Below are 22,345 nucleotides of genomic sequence, written 5' to 3'. Positions count from 1 at the left end.
GTAGACTCACACCTTTGCCAGCATTGATCAGTTTTGACCAGAGAGAAGGCCTGACCTCCATCTCCAACTGGATGCGAACGGGTTTGTCCAGTGGTTAGAGCGACTGCTCCTACTGTTGCCCCTCCCTCTAAGCAGCACACCTGTGCCAGCTGCATACCAGGAACAGAGCTCAGGGAACAAGACAAGCACCTCATCCCTTTTTGGCCCTCACACAGAAAACCAACAGCCTCTCTGTCTCCCAGGTTCAGCTTCTCTGGGCACTGCAGAGAAACGCGTTTGCTAGCGACCACTCGGCCTGTTTCCTCTTTTGCATGGCTTTTGTGCACTAAATATTTCACCGAGTCCCTATCTTCAGACACCCTTGGGTTCTGGGCCCAAAGGACAAGCATAGGTAAAAGAGGCACAGGGCATCTAATCTTCCCAGATGAAGAAGGTACCTGAAACACCAATTAGATGACCAAATGAGTCATTGGTGTGTGTGTGTGGGGGGCGGAGACAGGACGTTTCGGGAGCCCAGCATTTTCTGGGGAGAACCCTGATATTAGCATCTCCAAAAACAGCGAGAAAATTCTTAAGATTTTCTCTCCGTCTGGTATACACCATCTACCCAAGAATCTGGGTAGAAAGTGAATTTCATTGGGCTGCTCTGTGATAAGATACCAGTTCCCCTAGCTGGCTCAGAGAACATTGTGACAGGCTAGCAGTGGGGTTGCAGCCTCTCTTCATAGACAACCTCCAAGATCTGGTAAAACACACACAAACCTATGTATTTTGTTTGTTTGTTTGTCTGTTTTGAGACAGGGTTTCTCTGTATAACCTTAGCTGTCCTGGAACTCACTCTGTAGATCAGACTGGCCTCGAACTCACAGAGATCCACCTGCCTCTGCCTCCCTAGTGCTGGGATTAAATGCGTGTACCACCACCACCTAGCACAAACCTGTATGTTGCTACAGTGTTCAGTCATAGATGTTTACAGCCTGAAAAATTAGGCTTCCTCTATTCAAAATTGGCTGTAGCATTTAATAGTCAGAGGTACTGCAAATGCAGTTTTTCCTAAGTGGGTTTAGCTTTATCTCCAGAGAACTTCACCTAGATCAATGGAATGACAGTTTTGGCTTTAGGCTTCAAATTGGTGAAGGAATAAGAGATTCCTTCTGCCCTAAGGACACAAGATTTTCATCCACTCTCTTTTTAGGATGTGTCTGATTTTGAAATTATGGACATTTTCTTCTTAAAGAAAAAAACCTCTAATGCATACTGTTGAGAGGGAATGAAGCAGGGCCATGGAATTCAATGAATAACATTTCCCCAAGACAGTTCTTGCAGAATTTCTTTCTTAAAAACTACACATTTTTAATCCCAGCACTCGGGAGGCAGAGGCAGGCGGATCTCTGTGAGTTCGAGGCCAGGCTGGACCGACAGCCTCCGAAACAATACAGAGAAACCCTGACTCGTAAAACCAAAAATAAATAAATAAATAAATAAATAAATAATAATAAAAATAAAAAACTACGCATTTTCCTATGAACTCTTTCAGTAGTATAAAAATAAAATTGCTCACAAATGTAAACTATTCTGTCTCTGTATGTCAATATTTGATACATATTGAGATCTTGAATAACTGATCTCCCCCGATTTTACTTATTTCTGTTTTCTGTGTTGCTGGTTAAGCCCAGGGTCCTGTGCATTGAAGATGAGCATGCTACCCTTATGCTTTACTCCCTCTTTTCTTATAGGACTCTCACTGCTGTGCCACATGGACTCCTACGACATATAAAGAGGCTCTCCTAAGCCACAGCTCACTCTCTTTGGGATGTCACAGTACATGCTGCCTGGGCTCCTCTTATTCCCAACACTGTACCAGGCTTTCGACATCTTACAAGTCTCAGAAAGTTCCTGTCCAGGTGTAAGAAAATGGACTATTAAGGAAAGAGAGCAACAATCTGAGCAGCTTTCCCACTCTTCTGTGGTGGACCCTCCACAAGGCATGCTGCAACCCCAAGGATGGGCCCTGCAATGTCACATTTTGAACAGCCACACCTATCTAGCAGATGAAAGAGTAGTTTCCTTTCTATGCAAATCCAAGAAATGTCAATACCTCAAAACACTTGTAATGAAATCACTGCTTGAAAAAAATGCATGTTCATATGTAGTAATCTTAGATGAAAGTATTTTAGTAGCTAAGAAAAAAACAGACTCCATAATTATAATAAACTATTATGAGTTTTTGATCTCACTTCCAGTGATTTATTTCTCTGCACCTGAAATTTAGATAAACAACTGTACCATAGATATTCAGGCAATATCCTCTTTGTCTATTGGTTATGATACAAAAAAACCCCTCTTGAGATCTGTTTTGACTTTGAAAGCTTCAATTCAATGATCCAACAAGTGCCTAATAATATGCTTTACTTAATAAGCAAGTATTTCATAAGCTAATAAAATTATTCATGTGTGAAGATACTCTGCACTCTAAAATGTTATTTTGTGCTAAATTAAATTTATTTTGTAAAAAGTGACATTCTCTCTTGATTATAAACCTAATCTATGTTGACACAATAAAATCATTAGAAAAAATACCAGTCAGGTGATAGTGGCACATGCCTTTAATCCCAGCACTCTGGAGGCAGAGGCAGGGACATCTCTGTGAGCCTGAAACCAGCCTGGTCTACAAAATGAGTTCCAGGACAACAAGAACTGTTACACAGAGAAACCAAGTCTCAGAAAACAAACAAAAAAATACTATCCAGAAGATCCCAATTTTTCAAGTCTTACTTCTGTAATCCTTTGAAATTTATTTTTAAGTAAAATACAGCTTTTGCATACTTTGTCATAATTTAGGTAATTATATTTTATTATAGAAATTCCATTTGCCTTGAAAAGGGAAATGGATTCTGTCTGTCATGTTGGTGTCTTTTGGGAATGCAGTGACTACATAATCAACATGCAGATCACTATTCAAGCATGTTCATCTTTTGGGTTTTAAGCAGTGGGCTGCTGAGGGGGCAACAAAGGGAGTGAATGTGTGAATGAATGCAGGTTACAGCTTGGTCCCTTATCAGGCCCCAGGATGGATTGCTGTGCTGTGGGAAGTACTTGTCCTCACCCTTGTTGCAAGGCCCCAGCTTGTGTTCCAAAAAGCTCTGGAAAATACTGGGAGTAACCAGGAGGATTATACAAGAGAACAGATCAACCCAATTCATCAAAACACACACACACACACACACACACACACACACACACACACTCACACACACATAGTCTATGGTGGTGGTCAAAGTGTCTCCCTGCAGTGTTAACAGCATTCATGAAATAAATGCTAGCATATAATTCAAAATAAAGCACCAGGCTGGAATCCTCATTCATTGAAACACAGTCTCAAGAGTTGGATTCCTTCAGTGCTTCTTTTAAATATCTGTTGTTGACTTGGTAAAACATCCCCCTGACTCAAAAGTTTAAAAGATTCAAAAGGTTCAGGGGCAAAAAGTCTCTCTCTCTCCTGTGTGTACCCTAGCTACCAGCTCTCCTCCTTAGAGACAAGCAGTGTCATCAGCCTTTTGGGAATGTTTGCAAAGATTCTGAGAGGTGGCTGGACCTGTGTGTGTGTGTGTGTTTATGCCTGTGTATGTGCCCACGTATCTCTGTATGTCTGTGTGTATATGTGTTTGTGTGTCTGTGTATGTGCCTGTGTGTGTATCTGTGTCTGTCTGTCTGTCTGTCTGTCTGTCTGTCTCTCTCTGTCTCTCTCTGTCTCTCTCTCTGTCTCTCTGTCTCTCTCTCTCTCTGTGTATGTGTGTGTGTGTGTAACAGCTAGGGAACAGAGCTGTCTTCAGTACAATATACCTTGACTCTGTGCAGGTTTCAGGTTCAGGGTTCGATAGGAAGGCTTACTGAATGTGGTAGATAAAGTCTGGAACTGTCTAGAAGAAAGGATTCTGCCATGTGTCTAGGCTGTATTTACAAGAGTGGGTAATGATTCACAGTGTTTACGCCCCACGAGGGGGGCGAGTGTTCAGGATTCTGTGTCTTTTACAGGAGCGCTTTTCTCAGAGAAACACATGGCCGTATTTTCCCATTATTTTGACTAGAAACAGTAGTGTTTATTAAAACTTTTTTCCTCTTAAAAGAAATACTGACACCAACATAAAAATCACAGCATGATTTTTATATCTCCACAGCCAAAAACACTTCCCTGCTGGAATGCAACTCTAATGATGTCATATAAATTAATGGACAAATCACAGTAGACACTTGCTTTGCTGCCAACTCTTAAAGACTACTTGAACAAGGTTTGTTTATTTTGGTGATACGGATATTTTATTTTTCCTTATCTGAAATGATAGTTTAAAGAGACTTAATCAATACATTAAAAAATCTTTTTAAGATCATCTCCTCATCATGCGCTGTTACCACCTCAAAACTTATCTAACCTGCATCTATTAGCATGTATTTAAACAATGACAATATCAACAAATTATTTAATAAAACACAAGTCCAGCCTAAATTTCTTCAGAGGAGTAAATAGCCCATAGACTTTTGGAGGTGAAAAAAAATCCCATCAAATAGAAAACCGCATTACAAGTCTTTAATTCAAGAGAGTCACTAGCAAAGGCAGAGACAGTCAAAGCTCCTTAGAACATAATATGGGACCCAGACCCATGGGTGTACCAGAAGCAAGCTTCACATCTAGAGGGCAATAAATGGCACAGAGACAGCTGAGCACTGGTTTACAAGAGCAAAGTTCATACACAGAAAGAAATGCCCAATGGGTTAAAGTTGTGAGTATAAAAACAGTTGGAAACCATAGTTTTGTATCCTTGACTGCCTTCCATAAAGCACAGAAAAAGAAAAAAAAGAAACTAAAACCAATGAAATAAAAGAGTAGTAATACAGAAAGATTTCAGTGTACAAATATTATACAAAAGATCATGAAAAAAGGTAAAAGGCTAGCAGCAGGTTGGAAAAGATACTGGGGACTAATATCTCAGATTTTACTAATCCATATTGATGGGGACGTCCTTCTGTGTATATGTCAATAAAGTACTGTAGGCCAATAGGGAAGCAAGATAGGTGGGACTAGGAGTCTAGGAGGATTCTGGGAAATGTAGTGAAGAGGGTCATCACATTTGATCTCTTGGGAGCAACAGATGCTTAGGAGCATGTCCTCAAAAAGGTAAGTCCTTATACAATATGTATTAGTCATTATGGGTTAATAATCAAGTCAGAGCTAGCAGATAAGAAACCAAGGAAATGGTCAACAGATTCATAACTAATATAGTGTCTTGTGTGTTATTTGAAAGCAGCAACAGGACCTGGGCAACAGGCAGGAAGACTAAACGTTACACCATATAAAAAAGACAGGCAACCTAAAAGAAAAGTTATGACAGTTTGGAATACAGAAGTCAAACAATTTAGGGAAAAAGGGTCAATAAAGATGAGTGAAGGTGCCCAACCATATGGAAATCTGTGTATAGATTTTTATCCTGTAGACTATGGACCTTGAAGTCACTCATCCACCCAACTGTTGATGAGGGTGACTGAACATGCAGCATACTCACTAACTGTGGGTCAGGAAACTAACTGTTTAAAAGATAACAGACAAATCCTTAAAAAGTTTAGCAGATACATGAATCCAGTGATCTAGGAAATCCAGTCATTTGGGCAACCACAGAAACCCGGCATGTGTGCGCAGACATAAGCATGACACCAAGGACTTAAGCAACCAGCAGTACCTGTTCAGTAGTGGGTAGTACATTGTCTGTGGGACACCACAGTCATGGAGACAAGTGCGGTATATACCACAGGGAATATGTGCTGTATGTGAGTGAGAAGGTGTATGTAAGTAGTCTGTACACACAAGTATACTATATGTGGATGCATTTGTAAATGCACAGGGAAAGAAATGCCTAGAAATACATACCTCAACCCCTAACTAACTCTTCCCCATGAGAATAAAGATGAGGGAAGAAACAGTAAGAGAGGGGATTCAGTTTTATTGACAAACTTTTGCACTAGCTGAATGCTTAATTAAAATGCATCATTTTGTATACACAAGGCATGAAAGGAAATGGCTCTGATATTTCCCTATGGCATATTTTACTGAATTTGCTTAGGGAACACAACAGAAAGGAGGTCTTTTAGCATAAATACTTCTCAGAGAATTAGAACTACAAAATTTATTTAAATTTAACTAATTAAAACTATAAAATTAGAATTACAAAATGCATGGTTTTTTTGCTTATTTTCTGCTGCAATTTATTCTCTCCTCGGGCTGCCAAATGGAGAGAAAGTCATCAGACCTTGTGCTTTAGAGGAACATTTTGAATGACCAGGCAGGAGAAGGGGAGACACTGCGGCTCAGGGGTCCAGACTCAGCTACACAAACATGCACCATTTCCCCAATTTCCTGGAGTCCCCCTCCAGGTCTGTGTCATCATAAATATCCCATCTCCTTTTTATGATCAATGTTCCAGAAGAAGTATAATTTCAGGTGTCACATTTTAACACGAACTTTTCCTGACCCCAGCTGTAGCAGGGAGGGTCCAAGTCCGGCATGTCATGGATCCAAGAGTGGATTACCATTGAAAGGCCCTCAGAGAGAGAACCCTGATACATTTGGGACCTATAGTGGCAAATACAAGCAAGGAGGGACAGATGAAGAGGAAGCATCCTGAGATGAAGGGAGTCCCTTTGCCACACCAGACCTTCCTACATGAGAGCCGCTGTGCTGATAGGGGCCAGCACACACTTCACGCAAAGTACTTGCTATGAAATAATGAAGCTTTACTTGAATTTCCTTTGCCTTGTGACAGGTTCCCCTATGTAAAACAGCATGGAGAGCTCTGGGAACCACTGAATGGCTAAGAGCACAGTATTTGGCTGCTCAACTGAGGCTGTCTCTAGATCGGGCATTGCATCAGTATTTGTGTTCTGAAAGACAGCCTTGTTGTCTTCATGCATTCATCAGCCCTGGAAGTTTCTATCAATTCAGTGTGTATGTGTGTGTTGCTATACGAGCTTGTACATGTGTATGAGAAAGCGTATGCTGAGGTCAGAGGAGACAGGACTACTCATTGAATTAGGAGCTTGAGTAAGTATGTCCCAGCCTTATGTCCCTCCCCAACAGGCTGGCCGCCAGCAAGCCCCATAGAGCCTCCTGTCTCTGCTCCCACATCACCATGGTTACAAGCTGAGGTGGCCATGCCAGACTATTTGCATGGGTGCTGAAGATCCAAACTCAGACCCTCATGTGTGGAAAGGTCCTCTTACCCAAGGAGCCATCACTTCAGAACCTCAGCTTGGTTTCTAAAAATTCAATCTATGTGCAAAATTGTAGGAATATGCCTGCTATATAAAGCAAAACTCATATATGGATGGGATGTAAATAAATAGAATAGCTGTCACATCTGGACATTAGACAACAACTCAGGTTCTCCCCTTAGTTCCTGTTGTTTGTGAAACCAAAGGGTAGTGGGAAGAAAAGCCACATCATCTGAGTTGTTAAAATTTGGACCTTAGGTGCCCGCGTGCTAAAAGTCCTGGTTCTCTGCTTGGCTCTGCTGGGAATGCTGTGTGAGTCTAGTGTGAGACTTTGCAGTCACTGGGGAAATACCTTATCCTCATTCCTGCGCCACAGCAGGAATGAGCAGTGTTCCCATGTGTTGCCACCATGATATGTAGCCTTGTCATAGGTCCCAAGGCAGCAGAGAGAATCAAACAAGCCTGGAATCTTTGTGAGTCTTTCTTTACAGGTTCATTATTCCAGAGATTGTTATGACAGCGGTGTCTTGGGAGTCAATCAGAACGTGACTCCCACTGTAAGATCTAGCTTCTGAAAAGTTCAGTTTCTAACCTAAGTCTTGTCCAGTGAGCAAGAAGTAATGTCCCCACCCTGCCTGTCACCAGCATCTATTCGGAGCCCAGAAATTCTGACATCACTGTAAAAGCAGAGTATGACAATACTTGTTTCGAAATTGAAAAGAGAACCATACTGTAGCCCTTCAGAAGGATTAGCACTTCACTGAAAGAAAAAAAACTTAAGACCTCAATGTAGAATTTTTTCCCCCAGTGAGATTAGTTTAGGTGCTCTTAAAAGACAACGGAGCCAATCAGGAAAGTCTAGACATTGATAATCTGATCCAGCCATGTCTTTACATCTGCTACCAGGATTCTAGTTTACCAAGAAAAAAAAAAAAAGACAAATATGAAGGAAACAGAAACCTTCATCAGATGTTTTTTTTCTGCTAAACCACATCAAGAATTAAATTACTACACAATACACCCAACATGAATTTATTGTGTTAAATATTCTCAGTCTGGGCCGGGCGTTGGTGGCGCACACCTTTAATCCCAGCACTCAGGAGGCAGAAGCAGGTGGATCTCTGTGAGTTTGAGGCCAGACTGGTCTACAAAGTGAGTTCCAGGACAGCCTCCAAAACAATACAGAGAAACCCTGTCTTGAAAAACCAAAAAAAACAAAAACAAAAAACAAAAAAACCTTCTCAATCTGCAAAACTGGATCTTGTCTGCCTACCTTGTAAACTGCCGACTCTCTTCATGGACCTCCATCTCTGTGCTCTTAAACTCGTTTAGCTCTTTTCTTATTGCTGCCTAAACAGGAGAAAATGAGGCAGAATTTAGGTCACACATTTTCCCAATGTATACAGCACTCATGATGCAGATATTATTCTATGACACAATATCTGGGGGGGGAGGAAAGAATTACTTGTTTATCCCAGATTACGATTTAATATATAAAATATGTCACAGTCTGAACACCAGTGATCTAACAATCTGAAATTAGAAAATCTTCAAAACCTGAAAATTTCTGAGTATCAGTGTGAACCACATGTGGAAAATTCCATACCTGACCTCCTGTGAAGGTTGCAAAGTGCAAGTATGATAAAAACGTGTAAAATGACCTCTAGGAGATGTGTGTGCAGTGTGTGTGAACATGAATGAATTCTTTTAAAGCAGGGCTGGGGACTGAGCCCATTCCTCATGCATACTAGGCTAGCACTCTCACACTGAGGCAGATTCCTGGCCCCATGAATGAATTTTTTTATGTGGACACAGTTCTCATGCTTCAACTATCTCATTTCATTACGTCCTTGCAAATACCCCAAATTCTAGAAATACCCCTAACCCATAAACACAAGCAAGCATTTCAGAGGAGGGACAGTCAGGTGGAAGCCAAACTGAAGCTGGGGGGGGGTTCCCTGAGAGTGTCCTTGGTGGGGAGGGTGCCAGTAGGGTCTAGAATGTGTGTCGCAGAGAATGTCCCACCACCCTCCAATGACCACAGCAAATGCAAGGCACGGGGTTTTTCAGAGAATTCGTGTCCTGCCCCTAGGAAAGTTTTCCATTGAAGCCTGCCTGTCGGCTCGCCCACAGCAACATAGCTTTGACTAGCTGCCACAGTGATGCCAAGAAGGCATTTGCTATTTATTTTTTCATGTTGAAAGTTTGGACAAATGGCTGAAAATTCAGCACAGCATTTAAAACCACTCAGAGGAACATCAAATAGGAGGCCTTATTTAAGGAACACATAATCCATGCCATGTACAACAAAATGCTTCTGCATGCAGACTGGAAAGCTGAGACGCCCCTCCAAATGCTAACTTTGGCTGTCTGTTAACAGACAGTGGCGGGATTATGCATGGGTTTAGTTTCAAGTTTTGCCTTATTTTTATTTCCTACAAACGGTATTTCAATCATATAAAAAGTACTAAAAAATCTTTACAAGCTCTATGTAGATTACAGTATTCAGACCAAACACAGAACATTATAAATATATTTTACTCAAAGAATGCTTTCCTTCACAGAAAAGGAAAAGTAGGAATAAAACACCCTTATGACATCTATGCTAAGGGGACTGGCTCCAGATAAACACAGAATGTCAATACGAACCACAGGAAGTGCCTTCCAGAAAGATAGAAGAATCTACTCTGCTGTTGGAAGTCAATGAACTTGAGAAAAAGGGAGAAGATAGGAGAGAGCCCTGAGACCTCTTCATGGCTCTCTCCCATAATTAACCATCACTCTACAGTTCACAGGCTTCCCTTCTAAGCATATTTTAATGTGATAATTAAGCCCTGTTGTCACAGACTGTCTCCTCTCCCCAGATACATTCTTTAGGTCTGGAAGTCTCTTTGGGGGAACCTGGGACGGCAAACAGTAGTCATAATTCTTATTACTAACTTTTGGAAGTTCCAAAGCAAGCAGAGACCTGCTTGTGGGCCCAAGTCCCCCATAGAACAGTCAAGAAGTATGTTTCACAAGATACAACAATGTGGACTTGGTTTTGGTCAATGTAACAACTGGCATTGGATCCAGGAGCTGGGCGGTTGCTGGAAAATGTTCTCCCTTGGAATGAAGTGTTTCAATGTGAACAGAGGCAGAGAATTCCATCTGTGTTCATTTAAACTTTCTTCTCTCCACAAAAGGTTTCAGCAGAGGTAGTGTGAAGCATGTTAGCTAGACTCAGAAGACATGGGAGTTGGTCTTCCCTATGTTCCCCATGTGAGTATGATGCTCCCAGGGGGACTTTCCCTCAGTTTTCAGCTTTCCCACTGCTATGGTCTGGACGATTGTTATCTAAAGGTCCGTGTGGTAAGGCCCGTTGTCCAGAGAGGTATTATTAGAGGTGTTGTGAATGCTTAAGAGGTGGGGGGTCTCATGAGGGACATGTCTTTAGGTCATTTGGGGCATGCTCCTGAGGAGATTATGGGATTATGGTCTACCTTCTCTTTCCTCTTTTGACTCATGATACAAGGCTTGGTTCCCCATGTACTGCCCATTCCAAACGTGTGATATCTCCACCAGACACCCATTACTTAGACCTTACTTAGTGCTTCGTTGTGTAGACCCTTATATCCAGAACTGTGATTTTTCTATGCATAAGTTAATTGTTTTATGTTTTTTTTAATGTAACAGAAAGCTAGCTGATAAACCCACCTAGAAAATAGGGAAGAAAATTGATGATACAATTAAGAATATTAGTTTAAAGTGTAATTTAGAAAATGTGCTGGATACTGTAGAGTTACCAATAAAATACTATGGAGTTTTAAAGTAGTACATTATTTGGGCTTGTAATTAACAATTCTTTCATTTTTTATCATAGAAAATACACTGGAATGCAAGAGGACACTGCTGAAGGAGAGCTGAATATAAATAAGATGATGAACTTACTAGTGATAGAGGCTGGCTACCAGTTGAAGAGTCTGGCAAAATCAGGAAAAACATTCAGAGAGAAGCACTTGGGATACAGAGTTTGTAAATCAAAAAAATTACAAACTGTGCCCAACACCATACAATATTTATATTAATAAAATTTATAACCCTCTAGTTCCCATATCCCTCATGCTCACCGCTTTCCTCAGAAGGGCAGTTAGACACTCATGGGCACATCCTATGCCCTCCTGCAATGCCACTTTGTCACTGTCTCCTTAAGATGTGGTGTCTGTTTCTCTGTTTCTGACTCTGGGTAAACCCTGTCACTACTCCGAACAGGGAAACAAAGTAGATTTGTCACTTTACTACATCAGTCTGAGGTGAGCTTCTTCCTGGCCCAACGGCATTTACTTCTTGGAAGCCAGCTTCCATATAAAACATACTTGACTGCCCAGGGCAAGCTACAGTATGAGAAGCCCCAACACAAAAAGACGTCAGAAGAAGAGATGCAGTCAGAGGATGGAGCAGGAGGGCATACACACATTCATAAAGAAACTACTTTGGAAGTGTGTTCTTAAGGCTTGGCATCTCACCAATGCCTTGTGGGCCTGAAACAAACCACTGGACATTCCAGAATTGTTCCCTCACAAACTTGTAAGCTCTATACATCACTGATTTAAGCCAGCAGCTTTGGGATGACTTGTTACAAGGCAGCTGATAACCTAAACAGTATTCTAAGATAAAACAGAGGCCTAGAGGGGTCTTGTGATCTACTGGATAGCAAACATGATTAAGTGATTATGTTGAAGTCACCAATAAGCCTACAAGTCCCACATACATCCAATAAAACGAGCTTTGGGGCCCCACTAATCCACATAACTCCCTCATATTCATGCGTGTGCCGGTTTGAGTTCAGAAGTGACAAGTCAGTTGTATGCAATGATACGGTAATGTGTAACGCTGCAGGAAGGGCATACTTGTCTGATTATGGGAACGGCATTCACTTTCAAAATCTACTCAATAAGGACCTACTTTTAGTCTCACAGTTACTACTTTAGATAAGAAAGAAGAGTTTTTAGGGCTTCAAAGCAGGAAAAAGGAGACCTTTGATATTGGCCAGGTACACAGAGTCAATATAGACATAGTTTTTGTTCTTCTCTCTTTTTTTTTTCCCAGACGAGACTAGATTTTAGGCCTAACACTCTCTATCTACGTGTAACTGAGGCTGGTTTTGTTGAAAGATAAAAAGATGGGCTGAGACAGTGGGATTGGAGCCACTGGTACTAGGTTGGACCACTTTAGGGAAGCCATTCAGCTGAAATTAATCTCTAAAGAAACCAGAGGCAACAACAACCCCAAATGCCAGGGGTTTGCACTGAGACCACATGTAGAGTGGTGTTTGGTATCATGGGAATTAAACACAGGACGTAAAAATGACTGAAACTAAGTTTAAGTCTGGTTAGTGGTGAGTATCCACATACATTCTCCATCTGATCAGGCCTGGTCAGTTCAGGGACACTTCTTGGCAAGAAGCAACAGGCAATTTGTCGAAAATATGGCTCTTGTGGCTATCTAAAACATTACAGCATGGCTTGTAAGTGAAGAATTAGCTAGAATTTCCACTTGATATCTTTTGTTTATGTTTTTGCTAAAATGCTGGTATCAAAGAGTGGATTGCTCGCTGACTCAATAAGCTCAGTGTCATGGGGAGTGGAGTGTGCACTCCATGAGTCAACTGGCGACATTCTACAGGGAATTAAAACCTCAGTCTTCACAGGGAGCTGGCTAGACAGTGCATTCCTGGAAAGGCAGTATTCGTCTTCATGCCCTTGTACCTAGGATATTGTTCAAGAGTTTCAGTAAGTGAGGCAGATCCCGTATCATCAGAAAACAGTCTGTATTCTGCTTCACTAGAAAAATTTTAAAGGGAATTTTCTCGAAGTTTATATTCACGACTGTTCTCAGCACATCTTTGAGTACCTGACCTGACCTCCCAGGAGTTTACAGTTTCTTCACTCGGTACCCCATGTCCTTCCTAGGGCTGTCCCTAGCCCTGGTGACAAGGCTCTTCTCAGCTCGCACAGTGGTGTCCTTGTTAATACCAAACCTCTTCAGCAGGTCACTAGAGATTTTTAAGCCAAAGTTCTCATCAGTATTTTACATTTCAGTCCACCTGTGTAGCCATGGAGTGAAATCACTTTGGGGTTCTAAGTAATATTTGAAACTAATTTTCTTTAGAAAGGAAAATAAGCTTTCAGCAACTTTGGCTTTCACGATTTTTAAAAAAATTAAAGTGGGGTATAGAGATCAGAGCTTAAAATAAAACCAATTTAAAGCTACATTTATTTATTTTTGCAAATGAGTGCAGGTCTGTGTGTTTGTGTAGCGTGTCACATGTCCTTGTGTTTGTATAGGTTGTCGCATGTGCCCCGGTATGGATGTGGAGCTTAGAGGCAAACTCCCTTCCATCACATGCATCCCAGAGACCAAACTGAGGTTGTCAGGTTTGGTGGTAAATGGTTTCACACAGTGAGTCACCTCGAGGGCCTCATAACCTAACTTTTAAAAATTATTTTTACTTTGTTTTAATTTTCTGGTCATTGGTATTTTGTCTGCATTTATGCCACGTGAGGGTGTCAGTCAGATCCCCTAGATCTGGAGTTACAAACAGGTGTGAGCTGCCATATGGGTGCTGGGAATTGAACCCTGGTCCTCTGGAAGAGCAGCCAGTGCTGAGCCATCTCTCCACTTCCCTCACAAACTAATTCTTAACACAATAGTTAAGTCATAATTACCGAATTCTATATCAATTAACTTAATGAATCAAATACATTATTTAGAATCTGATTAATAGTTGTTATGAAGCGTTTTAAGGTAAAAGTAATAAAAAGTCAATTTTTGCTACAATGGCAACTAGCATGATATTTGCCTTCTTAAACATGTGGGTCATATTTCTTTACACTGTGTGTGTGTGTGTGTGGTGTGCTCGTGCAGTTGCCCCCATGAACACGAGAGTGCGAGCATGTTCGCCTACTGTCTGTTGGCATCCCAGGCACCCTCGGTGCTGGGATTATAGGTATGTAACCTCATGTGGGATTCTAGGATCCAAACTGGTTTATTCTTGCTGAGCAGCACTGCCTGAAGAGCCATCTACCTAGCCCCTGCAGATGCATATTTTAACAATGGTGTGAAATTACTTAATTTTTTTCTCAGTACTAGGTAGAAAATAGCATTTTTAGACATTTATAAAAGTGCCATGCATTGATCTGAATTCCAGTTGTTTATTTTTCTTATTTATGATTCTGAATATTCAGCTGTTTGATAACAAACATACCACCTGCATGTACAAAAACACGCTACACATAAATAGCATTTTCAATTTTTGCATTTTTGTAATTTCAACCTTCTACCTTTAAAAGTGTACATTTTTTCTGTCTAAAACAAATCCTTACTTTTGGAAAACACACTCTTCTCCTAGGGAGCGCAGACACAATAAAAACATAGCCCTAAAAAATTTGTCCTTTAGACCTTAGCACATCTTGGGATATATGCGTGAGATTTCCATGGGAGAAAGTGAACCAACCCCTTAAGTCATCAGGTAGTCTGGTTCTGCCCTGGGGCTCAGAGTGACATGTTCAAGTGACATGTGAGACTCCTATGTCTTCAGGGTACTCCAGAACAGAAACCAGGTTTGCAGAAGAAAACCTGACCAGGCCCAACTCCCCTACATTTAACAAGCCTAAAACAAAAGTCTATCTTTGTCTCAGTTCAAAATGTTGTTAAAAGAAAAACATCTCTGTCTATTGTAGCTGGAGATGGATGAGCTCTGCCTACTACTAACAGGACAAAGTCAAGGAAGGGCTCTTACAGGGGATGGGGAATTGAGTTTGCATATAAGGACAGTCAGTCATGTAGGCTGTCACTGCTGCACCGTGGAGAAGGATTTTACTGTTTATCTGGCCTTTCTAAAGGTTGGCATTTGAATAATCAGGTGGCTGGTAATGGATGTGGCAAATCACACGCTTCTAAGATGGCTAAAATAACACCTTCAGTCTACAGTGTGATTTCACCACTCTCTTAAGAAGAGCTACCTATTCTCTTCCCCTTGGTTCTGAGCTGGCCTTATGACTTCCTGGAACTAACAGAATGAAGCAGACATACATTTTGAGTGACTTCTGCAGCCAGACTTTCTTTTTGGTCAACAGCTCACAAATGACAACGTGGAGACTTCGTATTGACTATGAAAGCTCGGCCTATAGCTTAGGCTTGCTCCTAACTAGCTCCTATGACTTAAATCAGCCCATTTCTGTCAATCTACCTCCTGCACGCCGCCGCCGCACGGCCTCTCTTCCATCTTGCACCTCCTGCTTCTTCTCTCTGACTCCTGGCTTCTCTCATGCCACTAGATTCCTTTTCCTTTCTCTCACCAGAATCCTCCCCTATATCTCCTGCCTAGCTGTTGACCATCCAACGTTTTATTACACCAACCACGGCAAATACGTCTTCACACAGTGTACAAATATCCCATAACAGACTTCTAAAGATGATTGGAAAAGGCCATGCAGCTTTTATTGGGCTCTCTGGGGACAGACACCTGCTGTGAAGGAAGCTGGCTTAGGGAAGAGGTCTGATGACTCACACTGAGGAGGCCATGCGTAGGAAGGTCTGTGAACAGCCCCGCTGAGCGCCACCTCAGAGCCATGGCAACCAAGGTACAAGACATGTTGGAGAGCCAATCCTGCACCTCTCAGAGGAGCCCAGTCACAGAGCAGTGACACTTGGTTACCATGGAAACCAGAATTGCCCAAATGATGCTTGAACATATTCCAACCTATGAAATCCATAAGATAGAATGAAGCTCTCTGTTCTTCATCCCAAAGCTTAGGGTAGTTTACTGCATGGGGAGAGTGGCGGCAGCCGTGTTAACCAGACGTCACTGAATGAGGGGAAAGTGATGAAAACCCACAGCTGAAAGGAGAATACCTGGAGTAAATTTAGTTCTTGCAACAGATGCACTCAGTGACTTGATTAGCGTATCCATTGAAAAAAATAAGATGATAAACACAGCATTCAAAATGAACTTAAATGTATTGAATGATTGGCAAGAGAGCAGAAACTTCTTCTTTTGGGGGGCACAAATAGAGAGGGAGCCCAGAAAAGGAAAGTAAATAGTGAAAATGTCTTTGACTTGAGCACACTGGCATTAAGTCTGGTGAATCTGAGCAGTCATTTCCAAAAGTAGGTGACATATGGAAGATGGGGGAGGCAATGTGGAATATCCCAGTGTAAGGCTGTGTTGCACTGCTGTACCCCAGAGGGCGGCAAAGGGAACTTGGAGGTGGAGTCAGTGTGGGGTAGGCGGGAAAGCAGGCTGAGGAGTTGGACCTGTAAGCCTGGTGTCCACCTGGCTTATAGTCTGAATCCACAGTACTAAGGTAATCTGAAGTAACTCATTTTACTAATCCTGTTTAAAATGGCATTAAATAAAAGGTACTTTAGAGAAAAAAGTCAGTTTTTAAATTTAACTGTATTTTATACGCTTTGGTGTGGAGGTGTCAAATCCCCTGGAACTGGAGTTACAGACAGTTGTGAGCTGCCATGTGGGTGCTGGGAATTGAACCTGGGTCCTCTGGAAGAGCAGCCAATGCTCTTAACCACTAAACCATCTCTCCAGCCCCCCAAAAGTTATTTATTAAGATAGAACTTTATTGAGGAATATCAGCCTACACAGGATAGGGATGTCATATGATCTTTATTTAGGGAGAAGTCACTTACATGAGAAGCTGAGAACCCAAGGTCAGCGCTCATTGCTCCCCGAGACCCAGCAGGACCCCCAAGAGAGAGCACATTTCTTTCCCCTCAGCTCTTTATTCCCCCCCCCCCCCGTACCTTCTACATACCTGTGACCACACCCAAATGGGTGTGGTCAGCGCTACAGGTACATAAGATCTCTCCCTACAGAGCTTCAAAACAAAGTTTTTATAACAAAAATGTAGTTAGTTCTACATATCTAATGACATCTCATATATGAGGGGAAGGCTTTTAAAACCTTTTTATTTACTCTGGGTATATGACTATAGGGTTGGAGCTCAGGCCATGAGGCTAGCAAGGCAAGGGCTTTTACCTGCTCAGCCTTCCTTCTGCCCCAGGAAAAATAATCATAACCCTGAAAGGTGTGGTGATAATTTGTTTATGATCTAACAAATAAAGCCTGCCTAAAAATCAGAGTGCAGAGCTACACTAGTTAACCATAGAGGTCAGGTAGTGGTGGCACACACTTTAACACCAGCACTGAGGAGACAGAGGCAGATGGATCTGATCTCTGTGAGTTCAAGGCCAACTTGGGCTTCATGAAATTGATCCATTAAAAAGTCAGTTACAGGTATGGTATGTAATTATTCAACGCCAAATTTTGCTGAGAGTAAAAAAATTAGGAACTCACTGCTAGTGACACTGGTAAACTGGTGACATGAAAAACTTAAAAACAATGGTTGGTATTAATCTTGGGCTATGGTCTCTTTCTTGGAAACGATTTAAGGGAAGACTTATTTTAGCTCACAGTTTCAGAACTGTAAGCACATCAGGGGATGGGGTAGTGGAGTAAAGTTCCCATTTCAGTGACCTGACATTAGTGAAGCAGATGTCAGACAAGGCTGCCAACAGAAGCAACTCCCAAGGACATTCTGACATCATCCTCTTGCCTCCAACTAAGCCTTACCTATCACCTTTCACCAGTGCCAGATAACATTAGAGTCTGTCAAGGGATTAATTCATTTTTAGACCTCAGGCAATGCCTGAAAACACACACCTGCATGCATGCTTTATAATCTCCTAGGTATTTTGCAACCCAGTCAAGCTGACAACCAAGACTATCACAACGGGGAACCCACCTCAGCTAACCTTGAATGAGAACAGGTTACACCACAACTAAGGACTAGCTTTTTTGAGACCCAGTTGAAAAAACTGTGTTGCTATGACTGCATATGACTACTTACAAGTGTTTAAACTTTCAGAGGGAGAAAGGGGCTAGGATGGGTGAGCAGAGGCTGAGGACGAAGATTCTGGAAGCACAAAAGGTCATTGAGATACCTTGTCTGCAGGTGTCAACCTGGCCCAGGGCTTGTCAGCTCGGCGGTCATAGTCGGGAGAATCCGTGACTTCTACATACTCATTGAACCGCAGGATTCTTCGGGCTTGTAGCTCTGCCACAGTAGGTCTTAGGCTGAGCTACAAGAGGGTAGCAGGGAAAGGCAGAGATCAGTTACACGTTTGCAGCCTCTAGGTGACTAGTTTTCTGTCTGGAACACTTCAAAGTTAAGGTCACTTTCAGGTATTAAAAGAAAAGCAAAGGCATCTTGGGAGTTTGTAATGAGGCCTAGAAAGCAGCATGCCCTCATTTCCACACTAGAAAATCATCACCACTAGCTAGGTCAGCCTTTGGCAACCGTCTGCAGTGTGCGATCCCCCCACAACATGCCTGGATCTAAGATGACGGCTTGCCTGTCCTCTCTGACGCAGGAACACACAGTGAGAGGCCCACCCGTAAGTACTACAGCTTGAGGATGGGTATGGTGGTAGCTGATGGACTAAGACAGAGGCTATGAAATTCCTAGAAAATGCAACGAGTCTCCACTCCTGGCACATGTGAAAATGCAGTGTTCTCTGCAGCAGTGGCTCAGAGAAAGTGTGTAGCTACAGCATGGCCTTCCTGGGGAGGAGGACACAGGTCCTGCATTGCCCGCCCTCAGCCAGAAGAGCTGACAGGCAGGTGAAAGATGCTTCCTGGATAACAGTTCTTCTTGCCATTTTTCTGACACGTCTGCTGTTGGGGATCCCTTCTTCAGTTCTTTGTCCCATCCAAATGTATCATTCTATTTAACCTGGCCAGCCCTGGGGATGTCTTTGCTTTACTCTCTTGATCCTTTCACAAGCACCAAGAATAAGACTGGAATAATCCTACACTTGAAAGACACCCAGATCTAATTGGAATGCTTTTACTGTGAGCTCTCCAGCCATCCCTCAACAATGTGAGTCAGGTGACACACTTGACTATGGTGTCACATTTTAGTCACCCTGCTTTCTCCCGGGGATAGAAGGTATATCTGAGAAACCACTAGAAGGATTTATAATAAAATATAACTTCTGATCGTCCTTAATTTTTCCAAAGGCTATTATTAATTTTAGCACAGGAGAAAAAAATCATGGCCCTGGAATCAGGTTTGTATTTTTGTAAATAAGTGGAAATGATTGCTTGAGTTCCAGAGATAAGCCATTTGTCAATTTTGGGAACACTGTGGTCAAATCCACTCAATAAATTACTCACCCAGGCCTCCTACAGAACAGTGACAAATAGTCACAAAATACTTATTTAGTATTTACAGGACTAAATGGAAAGTGTGAGCATTTTAAAATCTAATTAAAGACATAAAAATATATTAAAATGCTAACGTTGGCTCTCTAAATGGAAGATTTGTGCATGACATTTTCTTTTCCTGTTCTTTTTGTATTTAATTTTTTTCACTTAAAATACGCATTTTCATAATCAGTAAACGCAATGTACAAACTGTTAGTTTTTCAAAATGAACATAGCACGCAAATGGAAAATAGTTGATTTGCATGCATTGTTGATTCGAATGCCTTGGGCCATATGGTGGCCAATTAGAAATACTGATCCCTAAGCACCCCAGTCACAAGGTAAGTGCGGGTTTGTCTCTAACAAACATCAGCTGCATCCCAGAACACACATGCTCATTAGCAGTCATAAGGTTATCACCTTCCGGCTGAGTCTCCGCTTGAGCTCCATCTTTGCTTCTTGCTCCTCCTCTTCATTCTTTTCTGTTTATTAGAGGAGGCATAAGTTCGAGGTTATTAGAGATGATCGTATAATCAGAAAAGTCTATCAGAAGCAATCACCCAGCTCTGCCATCAGGTGTTAAGTATGCCATCACCTTAGAAATGTACCAAAGGATTCTGCAGAAAGAGCAGTCACATGCATGTAATCTATGTGCCTATGTGCAATGACGTCTTTCTCCCCTATGGAACTGGCTGCCTTTCTTCACTGATTTTAAACCTTGTGGCCTCCAGGTTTCTTGTTCTATGTCCATACTATTGCTGACCACCTCATGGTCTTGGAAACACAATCCACCAGAATTCAGATAAAAATCTACTTCTGGACCTGATTTTCATGTGAAAAGTCCGAGGCACATTAAAAGAACAAATTAGAACCATCCCATGCACGTCCAAGCTGCTGACTTCCATTCAAACCCAACCAAAATATTTGACTTGTCTTCCTATGTTTCCATAGAAGCAAAGTGTAAGCATTCCTTAGGACTTGGCTTTCAAACCAGCGCTCTGAATGGGGTCATGTTGTACTGTGGGTGGAAATTATTTATTTTCTTGTGACTTTAACTTTCCAAAGCCGTCTTTTCCTCTGGTGCTTCATCAACTAGTGCAATTTCACTCAGTCCAATAGATGGGATTGAAAGAAAAAGTTCACATTTTTAAAGAAATAGCCCCTGAGATTTATGGGATGCATATTTGAAAAGTTTCTTTCTGTTGCTACTTGTATCTCATCTGCGTTAAGTAAGGCACTGATTCTACTTCATAGCAAAATACGTACAACACTCATATTCTAAGGATTCTAGTGAAGAAAGACTGTATTATAGAAGGGATCAACCGAACCTCCAGAAAAATTCTCTTCTGTGAAAAGGTTTTATTTTTTAACCTCTCTCTCTCTCTCTCTCCCTCTCTCTCTCTCTGTGTGTGTAGTATAGGTCAGAGAACCTTGAGTGTCATCATCTGGTGCTACCCACCTTGGCTTTTAAGACAGTGTTTCTCACTGAGACTCAAGGCTTACTGATTACACTGTGGTGTCTAGCCAGAGAGCCCCAGGAATTCTCCTGTCTCTGCCACACCAGTATTGAGATGGCAAGTGTACCCCACCACACCCAGCTTTTTAAGTGGGTGCTGAGGATAGAACTTAGGTCCTCACGCGTACATGCCAAGCACTGTACAGGCTAAGCAATTCCCCTAGCCCTCAAATACACTTATTGAAAAAAATTCAAATGGACTTTTCCCTACTGAGGTTGCTGGCTTCAAGAGGAAAAAGTTAGTCTTGAATATGCACAGCACCTACAGGTTTTTGCTCATTAACCAGACTATATTCAATCATATATGTTTTTATTCCTTCTCTGGACATAATGAAGTTTCTGTTTTCTTCTGAAATACATCTCTTAATTTACATGGGAAAAGATGATCCATGAGCTATCTACAGTGACATAAAATGATATCATTCTCAGACTAGAGATACTTCAAATTCCTGCATCAAATGTATTTGGTTATAACTCGGATTTCTAATTATGAATGAACTGTATGCATGGCTGATTGCTTCACAACAACATGTCTTTCTGTTCCCTTAAAGTGTACGCAAAGGGTCAATTACTTAATGTGAATTGAATGAAGCTTGTGAATTGCCTATTATAATATTACACAAATTCCTAACTTGTTAATGTAATTAAATCAGAGCTTTACACGGCAAGACCTGTGATGATATAGTTATTTAAGAGAAATAAGATAATCGTTAAATATAATTTTAGTCACTTCTTCCTGTATGCCTATCATGCTTCATTTCTTTTTTCTTTCTTTTTAAAAAGCTACTTTAAAAATCAGATCTATTAATTTTATTTTATGATTGTCTTGCCTACATTTATGTTTGCACACCATGTGCGGGCTTGGTGTCACAAAGGTCAAAGAGGGCATTGGATGTTGGAAGTGAAGTTGCAGATGACTGTGAACAGCCTTGTGAATGATGGGAATTGAACCCAGGTCTTCTGCAAGAGCAGCTACTGCTTTCAGCTGCTAAGCCACCCCTCCAGCCCTGCAACCCGCATGTTTCATTACTCAAAGGCATTTTCAAAGACAAACAAAAAAATCCTAAGGGGTTTCACTACTTATGTAAAATGTCAATTCTTTAGAGGGGAATATTAGTTTTACCCTATTAAGGATGTTATACAACAAAGTGACAGCCAGTGTCGTTTAAGAGAGGAAGAGTCGATAAGGGAGCTTAAGTAAACAGGGTTTTACCATCTGGGAATTCTTCCCTGACACTAGGAACTGGCTTTTAACATTTCCCATGTTTGAAGTGATACTTCTAAAGTGGGTGAGGGATAGGAGG

At 41.6% G+C, this 22,345-nt stretch overlaps 1 protein-coding gene across 7 annotated transcripts in view; it reads right to left on the bottom strand.

Annotated features, from left to right (window-relative positions):
* Phactr2 (phosphatase and actin regulator 2) overlaps positions 1-22,345 on the bottom strand; it is a 258,046-nt gene that overhangs the window by 7,900 nt on the left and 227,801 nt on the right. For all 7 annotated transcript variants that reach the window (XM_040758222.1, XM_040758223.1, XM_021224459.2 and 4 more), the window contains 3 exons: positions 19,946-20,007; positions 18,262-18,399; positions 8,534-8,610 (listed from right to left, as the gene is read on the bottom strand). In XM_040758222.1, coding sequence (XP_040614156.1) covers positions 8,534-8,610; positions 18,262-18,399; positions 19,946-20,007 — 277 coding nt within the window. The remainder of the gene's footprint in view (positions 1-8,533; positions 8,611-18,261; positions 18,400-19,945; positions 20,008-22,345) is intronic.

Source organism: Mesocricetus auratus, unplaced genomic scaffold, assembly GCF_017639785.1.
Source record: "Mesocricetus auratus isolate SY011 unplaced genomic scaffold, BCM_Maur_2.0 Super-Scaffold_100018, whole genome shotgun sequence".
Classification (NCBI taxonomy): Eukaryota; Metazoa; Chordata; class Mammalia; order Rodentia; family Cricetidae; genus Mesocricetus; species Mesocricetus auratus.
This window is presented reverse-complemented; position numbering and strand designations above follow the sequence as displayed.